Below are 20,180 nucleotides of genomic sequence, written 5' to 3' on the forward strand. Positions count from 1 at the left end.
AGCTGATGTACCCTCCACCATGGATTGCGTAGAAACTTCTACTAAAGACTGTCATCCACAATCGAATTACTTGGGTTGCGGTAACACTTGCCGATGGCAAGGTATCTTCAAACTTCCTAACACCGTCTTCTATATTGTAAGTTAATCCATACGTGGTATATACTAAACTAAAAAAGGCCGATTAAATACGTATATTATTCAGCTGGACAAAATTTTCTATAGAAAAAAATTTCACAAAATTTTCTATAGAAAAAAATTTCACAAAATTTTACATTGAAATAAAATTTTGAAAAAAAATTCTATAGAAAAAAATGTTGACAAATTTTTTTATAGAAATAAAATTTTTTTCGTTTTGTTTGTTATTGTTGGCTTCTCTTTTATCGTTATTGTTGTTTTTGATCTCAGCTTAAAGCCATGCATTGACTAAACTAAAAGTGTAGCGTAACCAACAGAGGAAAAGTATACTTGTCAAATTTATTTGGGCAAAGCCCTATAGACTGCAAGATGGTTGGATGTGCAGCTGTTTCGGAATTACCACATTCCTCATCAGCATCCTCTACTTGCAGCAAAACTATCAACCAATTATCAGAATAAATTCGGGTAATTCACTCAACCCAAAGTGAACTACATTTGAACCTCCCGAAAAAGGGTTTGATAGTTGGCTACTGCCTAAACAAATTTGCCAGCATATCTCTTTTCCTTTGCCAAACTCAAATCATCGATTTGAATGTATTTGGCTGGGTTTGTTTTTGAGCGTGCTTCCTCTATCTTCATTCGTTTTGTTTGTTATTGTTGGCTTCTCTTCAATCGTTATTGTTGGTTTTGATCTCAGCTTAAAGCCATGCATTGACTAAACTACAAGTGTAGCTTAACCAACAGAGGAAAAGTATACTGTCAAATTTATTTGGGCAAAGCCCAATTTTCTATAGAAATAAAGTTTTGAAAAAATTTTCTATAGAAATAAAGTTTTAAAAAAATTTTCTATAGAAATTAAATTTTTATAACATTTTGTTAACATTTTCTATAGAAATAAAATGTTAACAAAATTTTCTATAGAAATAAAATGTTGACAAAATTTTCTATAGAAATAAAATTTTGACAAAATTTTCTATAGAAATAAAATTTTGACAAAATTTTCTATAGACATACATTTTTACAAAATTTTCTTTAAAAATAAAATCTTGACAAAATTTTAAATAGAAATAAAATTTTGACAAAATTTTCTATAGAAATATAAATTTTATAACATTTTGATAACATTTTCTATAGAAATAAAATGTTGACAAAATTTTCTATAGAAATAAAATTTTGACAAAATTTTCTTTAGACATAAATTTTTACAAAATTTTCTATAGAAATAAAATTTTGACAAAATTTTCTATAGATATAAATTTTTACAAAATTTTCTATAGAAATAAAATCTTAACAAAATTTTCTATAGAAATAAAGTTTTAACAAAATGTTCTATAGAATTAAAAATTTTATCACATTTTTATAACATTTTCTATAGAAATAAAATGTTGACAAAATTTGCTATAGAATTAAAATTTTGACAACATTTTCTATAGAAAAAAATGTTGACAAAATTTTCTATAGAAATAAAATTTTGACAAAATTTTCTATAGAAATAAAGTTTTGCCAAAATTTTCTATAGAAATAAAGTTTTAACAAAATTTTCTATAGAAATAAAATGATGACAAAATTTCCTATAGAAATAAAGTTTTGAAAAATTTTTCTATAGAAATAAAGTTTTAACAAAATTTTCTATAGAAATAAAATTCTTATAACATTTCGATAACATTTTCTATAGAAATAAAATGTTGACAAAACTTTCTATAGAAATAAAATGATGACAAAATTTTCTATAGAATTAAAATTTTGACAAAATTTTCTATAGAAAAAATGTTGACAAAATTTTCTATAGAAATTAAATTTTGCCAAAATGTTCTATAGAAATAATGTTTTAACAAAATTTTCTATAGAAATAAAATTTTGACAAAATTTTCTATAGAAATAAAGTTTTGACAAAATTTTCTATAGAAATAAAGTTTTAACAAAATTTAACTATAGATATAAAATTTTTATAACATTTTGTTAACATGTTCTATAGAAATAAAATGTTAACAAAATTTTCTATAGAAATAAAATGTTGACAAAATTTTCTATAGAAATAAAATTTTGACAAAATTTTCTATAGAAATAAAATTTTGACAAAATTTTCTATAGACATAAATTTTTACAAAATTTTCTATAGAAATAAAATCTTGACAACATTTTCAATAGAAAGACAAAATTTTCTATAGAAATAAAATTTTGACAAAATTTTCTATAGAAATAAAATCTTCAAAAAAATTTTCTATAGAAATAAAATTTTGACAACATTTTCTATAGAAGTAAAATTTTGGTTTGTTTTGTTATTGTTGGTTTGTACTTCAATCATATGTTCTGATTTAAGCTTACAAACCATTGCGTTGACTAAACTACAAGAGTAGCTTAACCAACAGAGGAAAAGAAAAGAACCATAACATTTTGGTAGACAGAACCATACAATTTTGGTAGATTTTTTATGGTCGAATGGCAACTGTGATTATGAACCGATATCAATGTGATTGGGGACCGTCTATATATAACTATAGACCGATATGGATCAATTTTGGCATGGTTGTTAGCGGCCATATGCTAACACCTGGTTCTAAATTTCAGCCGGATCGATGGAAGTTTGCTCTTCCAAGAGGCTCCGAAGTTCAAATTTGGGGATCGGTTTATATGGGGGCTATATATAATTATGGACCGATATAGTTTTGCATGGTTGTTACAGACCATATACTAACACTACGTACCAAATTTCAACCGTATCGGATGAATTTTGCTCCTCCAATAGGTTCCGGAGTTCAAATCTGGGGATCGGTTTATATGGGGGATATACGTAAATGTGGTCCTATATAGCCCATTTGCAATACCATCCGACGTATATCAATAACAACTACTTATGTCAAGTTTCAAGTCGATAGATTGTTTCGTTCGGAAGTAAGCGTGATTTCAACAGACCGACGGACGAACGGTCTCAGATAAACCGATCCCCAATCACACAAAAAATGGTCCATATCGTTCATAATTGTATGTAGCCCCCATATAAAGCGACCTCCATATTTCAATTCTGGCACTCTAGTTAATCTGGCCGAACTTACTACCGTATTTACTTGTACCTATTAAATAGTGTACATATGGCAATTCATTTTGGATCATTTTAAAATGATCGTGTATTTACTCATATAAGCATAACTTAAAATATTTCATTCTTAAATTATACACTAATTATGTCTAAATATTAAGTTCGTATAATTTTATTAATTATTAATTAATTTAATTCGAATTAATGGCGGGGGAGGGGCTTAGACCCACGTAGAAGAATTTCATTGATCTACCAATAATGCTAATCGCACTGTTAAGTTTTTACATGTGAAGTTTATTGTTTTTGATCGTACTTTTCACCACTTTGGGATAAAAAAAAAATCATTTCAGTTGCGTTTTTGGTGATATTTTCTTTGGTATCTAGGTTAGGTTAGGTTATGTGGCAGCCCGATGTATCAAGCTCACTTAGACTATTCAGTCCATTGTGATACCACAGTGGTGAACTTCTCTCTTATCACTGAGTGCTGCCCGATTCCATGTTAAGCTCAATGACAAGGGACCTCCTTTTTATAGCCGAGTCCGAACGGCGTTCCACATTCCAGTGAAACCACTTAGAGAAGCTTTGAAACCCTCAGAAATGTCACCAGCATTACTGAGGTGGGATAGTCCACCGCTGAAAAACTTTTTTGGTGTTCGGTCGTAGCAGGAATCGAACCCACGACCTTGTGTATGCAAGGCGGGCATGCTAACCATTGCACCACGGTGGCTCCCTGAGATGACACAGACATCTCTTTTTTTTTGAGTGTACTCGTGCGGTATGCCTATCGAACTACAATCACGAAGTGAAGAGGGTTACCCACAGAATTACTAGTGTGTATCAACAGTGTTTGTAGTCATGTGTGTATGGATTTCTAAATTGGACCAATTGATTTTTTATGTACATTTTATTTGATATCGTGCTCTATATATTTTTTTATTCTCTTCTATCTGTATTTCATAGGAAAAACACAAAATCGGAACCACGTAGTGACACTACAAATACAGACAACATCGAAACTTTGCCAAAGGACAGTCAACAGGGTGAAAAAACGAAATTGCAACTACAATTGGAACAATTACAGGCACAACAGCAAACCCTAAAAGCCACTGAGCAAATTGGAAATAATGTTGCTGGTCAAAGCGAACAAAAGAGTGAGACAACCTCCGAGACGGATGCCGACGTCATCATTGGAGGCACAGAATTGAAACCGGAAACTCGCAATGTGCATGCCAATGACGTTGTCAAATCAGGAAATCACAAGAAAACTTCAACAAAGTCTCACAAGCAACAACAACAACATAGTGGTGCCAGTAAAAAAGTTAATAATGGCAACTCGGCCGCAACGGGAGCAGCAGCAAATGACAAACACAAACTTAAATCCAGCCCCAGTACCAAAAATACGGCCAACAAAAATAGTATTGAAGTCCAAAAGGCTGAGGGCAGTTTATCGGGATTGGCTTCACTGAAGCGTGTCGGAAATGTTAAAGTGGTGACTGACCCGGAAGGTCGCAATTCCACAATTAAGGCTAAATTTACTTTAGGGCCATTAATGCTGCGCGTCGAGAAATCGATTAAGCGTGATGGTGTCGAAAATGTGAAAAGTGCTACAGCTCGGACCAATGAAATGATCGGACGCATCAAATTCGGAGTGGTGAATGATCGTGCTACATTGATGTCTATTAAAGTGCAGCAACCCAAACAGGTAATTAAATTTCGAAGCCATATTTAATATGGCTACATTTTCAATTTTAAATGTATCAAAAGGAATTTCTCAAAATTTTATTTCTTTAGGATGTTTTCAAAATTTTATTTCTGTAGAAAATTCTGTAAAGATTTTATTTCTATAGAAAATTCTCTCAAAATTTTATTTCTTTAATTTTTTTTTTTAAATTTTATTTTTTTGTCAACATTTTCTCAAAATTTTATTTCTATGGAAAATTTTCTCAAAATGTTATTTCTATAGAAAAATTTCTCCAAATGTTATTTCTACAGAAAATTTTCTCAAAGTTTTATTTCTGTAGAAAAATTTCTCAAAAATTTGTTCCTGTATAAAATTTTCTCAAAATTTTATTCCTATAGAAAATTTTGTCAAATCTTTATTTCTATGGAACATTTTGTCAAAATTTTATTTCTATGGAAAATTTTGTCAAAATTTTATTTCAATAGAAAATTTTATCAACATTTTATTTCCGTGGAAAATTAGTCAAAATTTTATTTCTATAGAAAATTTCTCTAGGTTTTATTTCTGTATAAAATTATATTCCTATAAAAAAGTTTTGTCAGAATTTTATTTCTATAGAAAATTTTGTCAAAATTTTCTGTAGAAAATTTTGTCAAAATTGTATTTTAATAGAAAATTTCATCAACATTTTATTTCAGTATAAAATTTTGTCAAAATTTTATTTCTATAAAAAAGTTTTGTCAAAATTTTATTTCTATAGAAAATTTTGTCAAAATTTCATTTCTATAGAAAATTTTGTCAAAACTTTATTACTATAGAAAATCTTGTCAAAATTTTATTTCTGTAGAAAAATTTGTCAAAATTTTATTTCTGTAGAAAAATTTGTCAAAATTTTATTTGTATAGAAAATTTTGTCCAAATTTTATTTCTGTAGGAATGTTGTCAAAATTTTATTTCTATAGAAAATTTTGTCAAGATTTTATTTCTGTAGAAGATTTTGTCAAAATTTTATTTCTGTAGAAAATTTTGTCCAAATTTTATTTCTGTAGAAAATCTTGTCAAAATTTTATTTCTATAGACAATTATGTCAATATATTATTTCTATTGAAGGTTTTGTCAAAATTTTATTTCTATAGAAAATGTTGTCAAAATTTTATTTCTATAAAAAATGTTGTCAAAATTTTATTTCAATATAAAATTTTATCAACATTTTATTTCTGTGGAAAATTTGGCCAACATCTTATTTCTATGGAAAATTTTGTTAAAATTGTATTTCAATAGAAAATTTTATCAACATTTTATTTCTGTGGAAAATTTTGTGAAAATTTTATTTCTATAGAAAAATTCTCAACGTTTTATTTCTGTAGAAAATTATATTCCTATAAAAAAGTTTTGTCAAAATTTTATTTCTATAGAAAATTTTGTCAAAATTTCATTTCTATAGAAAAATTTTCTGTAGAAAATTTTGTCAAAATTTTATTTTAATAGAAAATTTCATCAACATTTTATTTCAGTGGAAAATTTTGTCAAAATTTTATTTCTACAGAAAATTTTCTCAACGTTTTATTTCTGTAGAAAATTTTATTTCTATAAAAATTTTGTCCAAATTTTATTTCTATAGAATATTTTGTCAAAATTTTATTTCTATAGAAAAATTATCTGTAGAAAATGTTGTCAAAATTTTATTTCTATAGAAAATTTTGTCAAAATTTTATTTCTGTAGAAAAACTTGTCAAAATTTATTTCTGTAGAAGATTTTGTCCAAATTTTATTTCTGTAGAAATGTTGTCAAAATTTTATTTCTTTAGAAAAATTTGTCACAATTTTATTTCTGTAGAAAATGTTGTCCAAATTTTATTTCTGTAGAAAATGTTGTCCAAATTTTATTTCTGTAGAAAATGTTGTCAAAATTTTATTTCTATAGAAAATTTTGTCAAAATTTTATTTCTGTAGAAGACTTTGTCAAAATTTTATTTCTGTAGAAAAATTTGTCAAAATTTTATTTCTGTAGAAAATGTTGTCCAAATTTTATTCTGTTGAAAATGTTGTCAAAATTGTATTTCTATAGAAAATTTTGTCAAGATTTTATTTCTGTAGAAGATTTTGTCAAAATTTAATTTCTGTAGAAAAATTTGTCCAAATTTTATTTCTGTAGAAAATGTTGTTAATATTTTATTTCTATAGAAGATTTTGTCAAAATTTTATTTCTTTAGAAAAAGTTGTCACAATTTTAATTCTGTAGAAAATTGTATTAAAGTTTTATTTCAATAAAAAATTCTATCAAAGTTTTATTTCTATAGAAACATTTTCCTAAAATTTTATTTCTATAGAATATTTGATCAAAGTTTTATTTCTATAAAAAATTATGTCAAAATTTTTTGTCAAAATTTTATTCCTGTAGAAAATTTTTTCCAAATTTTATTTCTGTAGAAAAATTTGTCAAAATTTTATTTCTATAGAAAATTTTGTCAAAATTTTATTTCTATAGAAAATTTTGTCAAAATTTTGTTTCTGTAGAAAAATTTGTCAAAATTTTATTTCTATAGAAAATTTTATTTCTATAAACAAAAAATTGTCAAAATTTTATTTCTATAGAAAATTTTGTCAAAATTTTATCTCTATAGAAAATTTTGTCAAAATTTTATTTCTATGGACAATTTTGTCAACATTTTATTCCAATAGAAAATTTTATCAACATTTTATTTCTATAGAAAATTTTGTCAACATTTTATTTCTATGGACAATTTTGTCAAAATTTTATTTCAATAGAAAATATTATCAACCTTTTATTTTTGTGGAAAATTTGGTCAACATTTTATTTCTATGGAAGATTTGGTCAAAATTTTATTTCAATAGAAAATTTTATCAACATTTTATTTCTGTGGAAAATTTTGTCAAAATTTTATTTCTATAGAAAATTTTCTCAACGTTTTATTTCAGTAGAAAATTTTATTTCTATAAAAAAGTTTTGTCAAAATTTTACTTCTATAGAAGATTTTGTCAAAATTTTATTTCTTTAGAAAAAGTTGTCACAATTTTAATTCTGTAGAAAATTGTATTAAAGTTTTATTTCTATAAAAAATTCTATCAAAGTTTTATTTCTATAGAAACATTTTCCTAAAATTTTATTTCTATAGAATATTTGATCAAAGTTTTATTTCTATAAAGAATTATGTAAAATTTTTTGTCAAAATTTTATTCCTGTAGAAAATTTTTTCCAAATTTTATTTCTGTAGAAAAATTTGTCAACTTTTATTTCTATAGAAAATTTTGTCAAAATTTTATTTCTGTAGAAAATTTGTCAAAATTTTATTTCTATAGAAAATTTTCGCAAAATTTTATTTCTATAGAAAATTTTATTAAAGTTTTATTTCTATAGAAAATTCTATCAAAGTTTTATTTCTATAAAAACTTTTTCTCAAAATTTTATTTCTATAGAATATTTGATCAAAGTTTTATTTCTATAGAACATTTTGTCAAAATTTTATTTCTATGGAAGATTTTGTCAAAATTTTATTTCTATAGAAAATGTTGTACAAATTTTATTTCTATAAAAAATGTTGTCAAAATTTTATTTCAATAGAAAATTTGATCAACATTTGATTTCTGTGGAAAATTTGGATAACATTTGATTTCTGTGGAAAATTTTGTCAAAGTTTTATTTCTATAGAAAATTTTCTCAACATTTTATTTCTGTAGAAAATTTTATTTCTATAAAATAGTTTTGTCAAAATTTTATTTCTATAGAAAATTTTGTCAAAATTTTATATCTATAGAAAATTTTGTCAAAATTTTATTTCTGTAGAAAATTTTTTCCAAATTTTATTTCTATAGAAAATTTTGTCAAAATTTTATATCTATAGAAAATTTTGTCAAAATTTTATATCTATAGAAAATTTTGTCAAAATTTTATTTCTATAGAAAATTTTGTCCAAATTTTATTTCTGTAGAAAATGTTGTCAAAATTTTATTTCTGTAGAAAAATTTGTCAAAATTTTATTTCTATAGAAAATTTTGACAAAATTTTATTTCTATAGAAAATTTTGTCCAAATTTTATTTCTGTAGAAAATGTTGTCAAAATTTTATTTCTATAGAAAATGTTGTAAAAATTTTATTTCTATAAAAAATGTTGTCATAATTTTATTTCAATAGAAAATTTTATCAACATATTATTTCTGTGGAAAATTTGGCCAACATTTTATTTTTATGGAAGATTTAGTCAAAATTTTATTTCTATAGAAAATGTTGTTAACATTTTATTTCTATAAAAAATGTTGTCAAAATTTTATTTCAATAGAAAATTTTATCAGCATTTTATTTCTGTGGAAAATTTGGTCAACATTTTATTTCTATGGAAGATTTTGTCAAAATTTGATTTCAATAGAAAATTTTATCAACATTTTATTTCTGTGGAAAATTTTGTCAAAATTTTATTTCTATAGAAAATTTTCTCAACGTTTTATTTCTGTAGAAAATTTTATTTTGATAAAAAAAGTTTTGTCAAAATTTTATTTCTGTAGAAAATTTTATCTCAATATAAAGTTTTGTCAAAATTTTATTTCTGTAGAAAAATTAGTCAAAATTTTATTTCTATAGAAAATTTTGCCAAAATTTTATTTCTGTAGAAAAATTAGTCAAAATTTTATTTCCATAGAAAATTTTCTCAACATTTTATTTCTAAAAAAATTTTTTTCAAAATTTTATTTCTATAGAAAATTTTGTGAACATTTTATTTATATAGAAAATTTTGTCAAAATTTTATTTATATAGAAAATTTTGTCAAAATTTTATTTCTATAGAAAATTTTCTCAACGTTTTATTTCTGTAGAAAATTTTATTTTGATAAGAAAAGTTTTGTCAAAATTTTATTTCTGTAGATAATTTTATCTCAATATAAAATTTTGTCAAAATTTTATTTCTGTAGGAAAATTTCAACAACATTTATTTCTATAGAAAATTTTCTCAACATTTTATTTCTATACAAATTTTTTTCAAAATTTTATTTCTATAGAAAATTTTGTCAAAATTTTATTTCTGTAGAAAAATTTGTCAAAATATTATTTCTATAGAAAATTTTCTCAACATTTTATTTCTATACAAATTTTTTTTCAAAATTTTATTTCTATAGAAAATTTTGTCAAAATTTTATTTCTATAGAAAATTTTGTCAAAATTTTATTTCTATAGAAAATTTTGTGAAAATTTTATTTATATAGAAAATTTTGTCAAAATTTTATTTCTATAGAAAATTTTGTCAAAAATTCATTTCTATAGAAAATTTTGTCAAAATTTCATTTCTGTAGAAGCTCTATTTCTATTGAAAAATTGTAAAATACCAAAATCTACAAAATCTACCACAACATCAAAAATTCTACAAAACCGTAAAAAATCGATCGTTTCTAGAAACGGTAAAAAATCTACCATTTCTATAAATGTCAAAGTTTTTTACAAAAAAGTCTGTACTTTTCTTTCAACTAAACTTCCTTACAGCGAAAAACAAATTGTAAACGATAGTTGTTTGTCAAAATTATTATTATTATTAGTTTATTTAAAGTCATAATAAATTATGAAGATAAATACAAACATAAATAATGATGGTAATAATTTTTAGAGTTGTGCCCTGAGTCGACTTAGCCTTGTCCGTCTTTTTGTGAAAGTCTAAGTCGCTTTTTCTGTTCAATCGACTTCAAAATTGGCAAAAGTATTGGTTGTGGAAGAAATCAATTCAGATTTAGATATAGCTCACATATATGTGTATGTCATTCGTCCGACTTAGACTTATATGACCACTAAGGCCAAAGTTTTCTGAATTCATGTTATTTACTAGACTAAGGTATTTTGTAATGGATTTGTAACAGAAGGCAGACACCATACCCAAACTAAATATTGACCTATAACATTACGATAAATTTATTTGTTTAACTTCATTAATGGGAAATCGATGCCTATGAAATCATATCAGTCATATTAATTACTAGGGTTGCTCTATTCAGTATAAAGCATTTTTTTTGTAAATTTTATTTTAATCTGTTTCTAATGAAAAGAATTCTAATTAGTTTAATTGTTTTTTTATTTAATATAATACTACTTTATACATTTACATCTACATGGCACAATCACATACACCCGCACAACCACTATTACATAGTGTATATGAAATGTTATGTATTTTCCAAACGTCCAATTGCCTAGTATCCTACAGTAAACGAAGCTTTAATTAAAATTTATATACATAGTGATGGAAATCAGATTTAATTACTTTCTTGTCTTTACTTTAGTACAACATTTATTTTTGCTCGGTTTCAGGTCGAAGTGGAGAGCAAGGATAACCATGACCGCACAAGGGAGTTTGTTTGGCGTCGCACACCCAAAATTGCCAAATTGGTCAATGAGAAACTTAAAATAGCAGCAGAATCGTTTTTTGTACCACAAGGAGTGGAGGTGGTAAGGTTGTAAGATTGTAGCTGACAACAAAGGAGATTCTAATCGCTGCATACGTATAAGTTCTAAAGTAAGTAAAATATGCTCTTGTTTTGTGGTGCCATAATCCCATGGATACCACCCCCAAAAATATATAACAAAAATATAAATAAATAAATTATAAATCACATCAAATTGGAAAACAAGTGAGAAAGTAATAACACCCAACAAAGCATTTCTATATTCTCCATCAAACCATTTGCAATGCATCGAAATATTGCACTGAGATAAAAACTTTCCGGGTTCCAGCGAATTTGCATGTACACGAATAATTTTACTAGTAATTCTCAGCGAAGGAAACTGAGAAGTGCTTTAAGGATTAATTTAAGATGCAATTCACTTTTTAAGTTTTGCTTATTTTGCTTATTAAGTTTGCTTATTTAGAAAACAAATTGCATTTTTTTTAGTTTATTCTGTTTTTGTATCATGTGGTATTAAAGTACTTTATAACATGTTAACCACAACCAGTGTTGCCAGTATTTTTTTGTCCGTTATCCACAAATTGGAACACTTTTGTCTCAAAAAATCCCCAATTTTAATTAGAATTCCTCATAAAAAATCCCCAATAACTTTTTAACAAGTTTTTTTATGAAAAAATAAAAAAACTTGAACAACATATAAAAAATTGGGATATGCAAAAAGATGAAGATTTAGCGAGTGGTGGTCGTCTTCTCAATGCTCCAGAAATAAAACTGGAAGTTCGGTCACCATGCATTTATGAATGAAAATGAAAATTCCAATAACCAAGTGGGTGGTATAGGAATTTTCTTATTTATTAAGTGTATTAAGTATTGAAATGATTTCACGAGTGTATTTAGGAAATTCCTCACCAATTCCCCAACTCAGCAATTTCGCCCCATGCACGAAAAAATATCCCCAATTTGGGGAAAAAATCTCCAATATTGGCAACACTGACCACAACTAAAAAGCTTCTTTAAAATAAGACATCTCTTATTTCATAGTCAAGTTATAAAAACTCAACGAAGTTTAGGACAATTTCCATTATATTGAAGATTTGTTAGAATTTCCTTTCAACTAAGGATACTCCCCAATTCTATGGACTAAACGCCTTTACCGAAAGGTAATCGACTTTTCCGGTAAACAAAAACGTTGTACCTGAGAAACACGGTTAACTAGGTTAAACAAAGGGTTAAATTGGGACTTTTTAACCAATGATCTTTTAGAACAAACAAAGTTTTTCGGAAGAAAAAATGTCAACGGCTACAATAAATAAAGATTAATTTTCCTTTTGGTAGACAACTAAAAGATTTATTTGAAATTTACAGATAAGAAATTAGTATGGGATTCCTGATTTTTATACCTTGCGCCATACTGTGGAACAGTGTATTATAAGTTAGTGCATATGTTTGCAACACCCAGAAGGAGACGAGATAGACACACGGTGTCTTTGGCAAAAATGCTCAGGGTGGGCTCCTGAGTCGATTTAGCCATGTCCGTCTGTCCGTGAACACATTTTTGTAATCAAAGTCTAGGTCGCAGTGTATATATATATATATATATATATATATATATATATATATATATATATATATATATATATATATATATATATATATATATATTTCTTCCAAAATCAATAGGGTTCTATTCTGAGCCAAAACACATACTGGTGCTAAATTTGAAGTCGATTGGACTAAAACTGCGACCTAGACTTTGATTACCAAATGTGTCCACGGACAGACGGACATGGCTATATCGACTCAGGAGCGCACCCTGAGCACTTTTGCCAAAGACACCGTGTGTCTATCTCGTCCTTCTGGGTGTTGCAAACACCCGATATGGACTTATATGGCCCCAGACGCCAGAGTTTTACCCTAATTTGCTTAAAATTTTGCACAAGAAGAACAATAAGTACTATAGTCCAGTGTGCCAAATTTTATTGAAATCGTTTCAGATTTAGATATAGCTCCCATATATAGCTTTCGCCCGATTTACACCCATATGACCACAGAGGCAAATTTTTTGCTCCGATTTAGTTGAAATATTGCACAGGGAGTAGAATTACCATTGTAGCTATGCGTGCCAAATTTGGTTGAAATCGGTTCAGATTTAGATATATCTCCCATATATAGCTTTCGCCCGATTTACACTCATATGACCACAGAGGCCAATTTGTAACTCCGATTTAGTTGAAATTTTGCACAGGGAGTAGAATTAGTATTGTAGCTATGCGTGCCAAATTTGGTTGAAATCGGTTCAGATTTAGATATAGCTCCCATATATAGCTTTCGCCCGATTTACACCCATATGACCACAGAGGCCAATTTTTAACTCCGATTTAGTTGAAATTTTTTCACATGGAGTATAATTAGCATTGTTGCTATGCCTGCCAAAATTGTGTGCAATCGGTTCAGATTTAGATATAGCTCCCATATATATGTTTTTCTGATTTCGACAAAAATGGTCAAAATACCAACATTTTCCTTGTAAAATCGCCACTGCTTAGTCGAAAAGTTGTAAAAATTACTCTAATTTTCCTAAACTTCTAATACATATATATCGAGCGATAAATCATAAATAAATTTTTGCGAAGTTTCCTTAAAATTGCTTCAGATTTAAATGTTTCCCATATTTATACCCTTCACCACTACTGTGGTACAGGGTATAATAAGTTTGTGCATTTGTATGTAACGCCAAGAAGGAAAAGTCTGAGACCCATCGTTTAGTATACCCATCGTCTTAGAATTAAATTCTGAGTCGATTTGGCGATGTCCGTCTGTCTGTCTGTCCGTCTGTCTGTCTGTCCGTCCGTCTGTCTGACTGTCTGTTCATGTATTTTTGTGCTCAAAGTACAGGTCGCAGTTTATGTCCGATCGTCCTCAAATTTGGCATAAGGCCCTTTTATGGAACAGAGACAATCGCTATTGATTTTGGAAAAAATCGGTTCAGATTTAGATATAGCTTTCATATATATTTATCCCCGATCTGGTCATAATGGGCGTGTTTATTAACCAATGTTCTTCAAATTCCGTACATCCGAATATTTTATGAGTCTCGTAAAACTTGCAAAATATCAGCCAAATCGTTTCAGATTTAGATATAGCTCCCATATATATCTTTCGTCCGATTTAGACTCATATGGCACCAGAGGCCAAAGTTTACTACCGATTTTCGTGAAATTTTGCACAGAGAGTAGAAATGACATACTAATAATGCTTGCTAAATTTGATTGAAATCGGTTCAGATTTAGATATAGCTCACATATATAGCTTTCGTCCGATTTGGACTTATATGGCCTCAAAAGCCAGAGTTTTGCCCTGAATTGCTTCACATTTGTCACAAGGAGTACGTTTAATAGTATTGGTAAGTGTGCCAAATTTGGTTGAACTCGGTTCAGATTTAGATATAGCTTCCATATATATATCTTTCGTCCGATTTGGACTTATTTGGCCTCAAAAGCCAGAGTTTGCCCTAAATTGCTTCACATTTGTCACAAGGAGTACGTTTAATAGTATCGGTAAGTGTGCCAAATTTGGTTGAAATCGGTTCAGATTTATATATAGCTCCCATACATATCTTTCGCCCGATTTACACTCATATGATCATGGAGGCTATATTTATACCCCATTTTCGTGAAATTTTGCAGAGATTGCAGAATTATTATTCTAACTATGCATGTCAAATTTAGTCAAAATAGGTTCAGATTATATATAGCTCCCATATATACGTACACCAGAGTTGGGGAAATATGGTAGACTGTTTCATATTTTAGACCCATTTTCAATGAGATTTTGGTCCAGTTGGATAGTTTCCACAGAGAATATATTTAATATGATATTTAAGTGTGTCAAGTTTGATCTAATTTGGTTCAGATTTAGATAAAGCCTCCATATATTCGTTTTTCCCGGTGTATACAAATATGGCCAAAATTCCCACACTTGACACAAACTTCTGTGATGATTTCCCCATATCTTAGTCATATCCTAAACACTGTAATGCCAGAATTTCCACAGAACGGTTGAGTTTTAAATAAGGCTCCAAGTCGTCTGACTTGACCAAATAATATATCACAACCCACACTTGGCCATATATTTTTTGGCGGGATCTAACCAATATCCTTGTAAAATCGCCTCTGATACGTAGCAAAAATCGTAAATATTACTAAAATTGTCCTATATCTCGAATACATGTGTATCACCTGATAAATCATAAATGCTGTTTTGTACAATTTCATTAAAATTTCTCTCGCTTCATATTTCCCATATTTATTATACCCTGCGCCACACTGTGGAACAGGGTATTATAAGTTAGTGCATATGTTTGTAACACCCAGAAGGAGACGAGATAGACACATGGTGTCTTTGGCAATAATGCTCAGGGTGGGTCCCTGAGTCGATATAACCATGTCCGTCTGTCCGTCTGTCCGTCCGTCCGTCCGTCTGTCTGTGAACACATTTTTGTGATCAAAGTCTAGGTCGCAATTTAAGTCCAATCGCCTTCAAATTTGGCACATGTTCCTAATTTGGGTCAGAATAGAACCCTATTGATTTTGGAAGAAATCAGTTCAGATTTAGATATAGCTCCCATATATATCTTTCGCCCGATATGCACTAATATGGGCCCAGCAGCCAGAGTTTTATACCGATTTGCTTGAAATTTTGTACAAACATAACACTTAGTCGTATAGTCAAGTGGTCAAAATTTGATTGACATCGGTTAAGATTTAGATATAGCTCCCATATATATATATATATCTTTCGCCCGATATGGACTTATATGGCCCCAGAAGCCAGTTTTTTGGCCGAATTTGGTTGAAATTTTGCACTAGGAGTACAATTAGTAGTATAGTCAAGTGTCCAAAATTAAATTGAAATCGGTTTAGATTTAGATATAGCTCCCATATATATCTTTCGCCCGATATGGACTAATATGGTCCTAAAAGCCAGAGTTTTGGCCCAATTTGGTTGAAATTTTGCACAGGAAGTAGATTCAGCGTTGTAGCTATGCGTGCCAAATTTGGTTGAAATCGATTCAGATTTAGATATAGCTCCATATATGTCTTTCGCCCGATATGGACTTATATGGACCCAGAAGCCAGAGTTTTATGCCGATTAGCTTGAAAGTTTGCACAAGGAGTACAATTGGTAGTATAGTCATGTGTGCCAAATTTGATTGAAATCGGTTCAGATTTAGATATAGCTTCCATATATATTTTTCGCCCGATATGGACTTATATCGCCCCAGAAGCCAGAGTTTTGGCCCAATTTGGTTGAAATTTTGCACTAGGAGTACAATTAGTAATATAGTCATGTGTGCCAAATTTGATTGAAATCGGTTCAGATTTAGATATAGCTCCCATATATATGTTTTTCTGATTTCGACAAAAATGGTCAAAATACCAAAATTTTCCTTGTTAAATCGCCACTGTGTAGTCGAAAAGTTGTAAAAATGACTCTAATTTTCCTAAACTTCTAATACATATATATCGAGCGATAAATCATAAACAAACTTTTGCGAAGTTTCCTTAAAATTGCTTCAGATTTAAATGTTTCCCATAGTTTTTTACTAATTTGTGTTCCACCCTAGTGCATTAGCCAACTTAAATTTTGAGTCTATAGATTTTGTAAAAGTCTATCAAATTCTGTCCAAATCGAGTGATATTTAAATGTATGTATTTGGGACAAACCTTTATATATGTAGCACCCAACACATTTGACGGATGTGATATGGTATCGAAAATTTAGATCTACAAAGAAGTGCAGGGTATAATATAGTCGGCCCCGCCCGACTTTAGACTTTCCTTTCTTGTTTATAATAGAAATAAGTTAAATTTAGCGTAAGTTTAACTACGGATTTTTTTTCTGTGTACGATAGAAAGAGGTAGTTGTCTTTTTCGAAAAAAAAAATGGTCAAAATTCTGTATTTTTTTTTTAAATTCCAACTTTTAATCATCTGAAACACGTAGAATTTTGTAGGAAATGCAGTTAAGAAATTAAAACATGGATCCGCCTAAAAACCTTCTTGGTTCAATATACTGACCCACACTTTGTTGAAATTTTGCAAAGAAATTTAAATTAAATTTCTCGAACTATAAAAGATATTCGCACAAAAAATGATCGAAATCGGTCCATAATTGTGGATTTGACAGCTAAAACAAAATTTCATGCCCCGAGGTGACCAATTTTCAACGCCTACAGGTTAGCCCGTGGATCCATTAGGGACCCACAAACTTTCAGACTTAGAGGACAACAACTCAGCTTTTTGTGTGAAAACAAAGAAACAATTATGTTGATATCTTTATCCGTTCCAAAGGTGCAGAATTATTTCCAAAAAAGCGATTTGGAACCACTGTGCATCGCTAAATCGGCTCAGGACATGGCCCTGAGCATTGTTGCCAATGACACTATCACGTCTCTTTCTAGGTGCTATTTGGAACCAATGTGCGTTCGTTTGTAAGCCGCCTTTAGGCGCCAACAATGGCTCTCCTTGATATTTCGTACTAAATACACAAAACTTTCAATCGTTGTGTCGTTTGTCCATAAATGTTTCAAAATGTACAAATTTATGTACAAATTCATATTTTATTTTTGTTGTTGTTGTGTGTACCTATAATAATTTGTACAATATGAAGTTGCACTTTGGAGTTTTCTCGCTTGTTACATTAAATTTAAATCATAACACGAAGTCATCTACACTCGTATAAAGCATAAACTATATTTATTTGCTAGATATAAATTTTGCATTTTCTATTAAAATAACTAATTGCACATTTCTTTTTCAGATTAAACATACAATTTAAATCTTTTGGGAGATATCTATCGGTTATAGGCCTCATTTTGGGATTTATAAAAAATAATCCCCATACATAGATCATCCAACGCCATACTGACATTTCAATAATAACGACAGCGACAACTTTTGGAGCCCGAAGCCAAATTAATGAATAGAAACAAAGAGTAGCAGAGACAGCATATTAAAAATGGCAATAGTATGGATTTAGTGAAGTGTCAAAATGAAGTTGTAGTTTAATTATAATTAATTATGCCTATTTATTGTAATCATTATAAAATATAGTCCAGTTAAGTAATTTATTAAACGAATACGTCAAATAATATGGAAAAAACAAAAACTATTTATTATTTATTATCACATGCATAATATAAATGCTTAGACATACATAATTTTTTGTATATTAACTATTATTTATTTATTTATTTAATATGTGTAGTATAAAAATTCCCTTTAAGTTTGGATTTTTAAATAAAAGAATGTCACACACACAACTTTTTGTATATTTTGAAATTCTATGAAAAGATGGACAAGTTAATTAAATACGGATGACAAAAACATTAGAAGAATATGTGAAATTAGCAGCAAACAAGTATATATGGCCGTAAGTTAGGCCAGGCCGAAGCTTATGTACCCTCCACCATGGATTGCGTAGAAACTTCTTCTAAACACTGCCATCCACAATCGAATTACTTGAGTTGCGGTAACGCTTGCCGATGGCAATGTATTTTAAAACCTCCTAACACCGTCTTCTAAATTTTAAGTAAGTTCATACGTGGTATCTATTAAATCAAACAAGACCGATTAAATACGTATATAATTCAGTTAGACAAAATCTTCTATAGAAATAAAATTTTAACAAAATTTTCTATAGAAACAAAATTTTCATGAAATTTTCTATAGAACTAAAATTTTGACAACATTTTCTATAGAAATATAGTTTTGACAAAATTTTCTATAGAAATGAAATTTTAACAAAATTTTCTATAGAAATAAAATTTTAACAAAATTTTCTATAGAAATAACATGTTGACAAAATTTTCTATACACGCAAAGAAAAAAAAAACGTTTGGAAAACGTGTACCAAAAACGTTTTTCTTTTGTTAGAGTTTTTTGAATTTCTTCGAAAATTTTAAACTTTTATCACCAAAAAAAATCGTTTATTACAAAATTTTTATTTTTTCAATAAAAAAAAATATTTTTGAATCAACAACACAGTCCATTTCGTTTATATCAAGCACTGTTCCTTTCTGACTTTAAGTCTTTAATAAGACACATTTTACAGTTCATAGTAAAAATTTAATATAGTAGTATGTAATGTTGAACATCTTTTCGGAATCTTTCGAACATATCTGGAATATATGTAAAAAAAAAACAAGTATATACGGCCGTAAGTTCGGCCAGGCCGAAGCTTATGTACCCTCCACCATGGATTGCGTAGAAACTTCTACTGAAGACTGTCATCCACAATCGATTTACTTGGGTTGCGGTAACTTTTGCCGATCTTAAAACTTCCTAATACCGTAATATATACCACGTAGTCCATACGTGGTTTATATTAAACTTAAAATGGCCGACTAAATACGTATATAATTAAGTTTGACAAAATTTTCTATAGAAATAAAATTCTGACAAAATAAAATTTCGACAACATTTTCTATAGAAGTAAAATTTGGACAAAATTTTCTATAGAAATACGATTTTAACAAAATTTTCCATAGACATAACATTTTGACAAAATTTTCTATAGAAATAAAATTTTCACTAAATTTTCAAACGATTTAAAATTTTGACAACATTCTCTATAGAATTAAAATTTTGACAACATTTTCTACAGAAATAAAATTTTGCCAAAATTTTCTATAGAAATAAAATTTGACAAAATTTTCTATAGAAATAAAAATTCGACAAATTTTGTTAGATTATTTTTGCTCGAGTGGCAAGCATGATTATGAACCGACACTATTTACTACATGGACGGCAGAAGTGCGCAGGCAGTTGAATATCAGAGTCGATGGAGTAATAATTCCGACCACAAATTACCCCAAGATTCTTGGGGTCACATTCGACAGCCTTTTTAGGCCATCTGCCCATGCC

At 28.4% G+C, this 20,180-nt stretch overlaps 1 protein-coding gene across 1 annotated transcript in view; it reads left to right on the forward strand.

The window, feature by feature from the left end:
• LOC142235728 (uncharacterized) overlaps positions 1 to 18,577 on the forward strand; it is a 24,826-nt gene extending 6,249 nt beyond the window's left edge. Inside the window, exons 2-4 of the mRNA XM_075306988.1 lie at positions 4,133 to 4,874; positions 11,160 to 11,364; positions 18,076 to 18,577. Of these exons, the coding sequence (XP_075163103.1) occupies positions 4,133 to 4,874; positions 11,160 to 11,309 (892 nt within the window). The 3' untranslated portion in view covers positions 11,310 to 11,364; positions 18,076 to 18,577. The remainder of the gene's footprint in view (positions 1 to 4,132; positions 4,875 to 11,159; positions 11,365 to 18,075) is intronic.
• Positions 18,578 to 20,180: the final 1,603 nt, after the last annotated feature.

This window comes from Haematobia irritans, chromosome 4, assembly GCF_050003625.1.
Source record: "Haematobia irritans isolate KBUSLIRL chromosome 4, ASM5000362v1, whole genome shotgun sequence".
NCBI lineage: Eukaryota > Metazoa > Arthropoda > Insecta > Diptera > Muscidae > Haematobia > Haematobia irritans.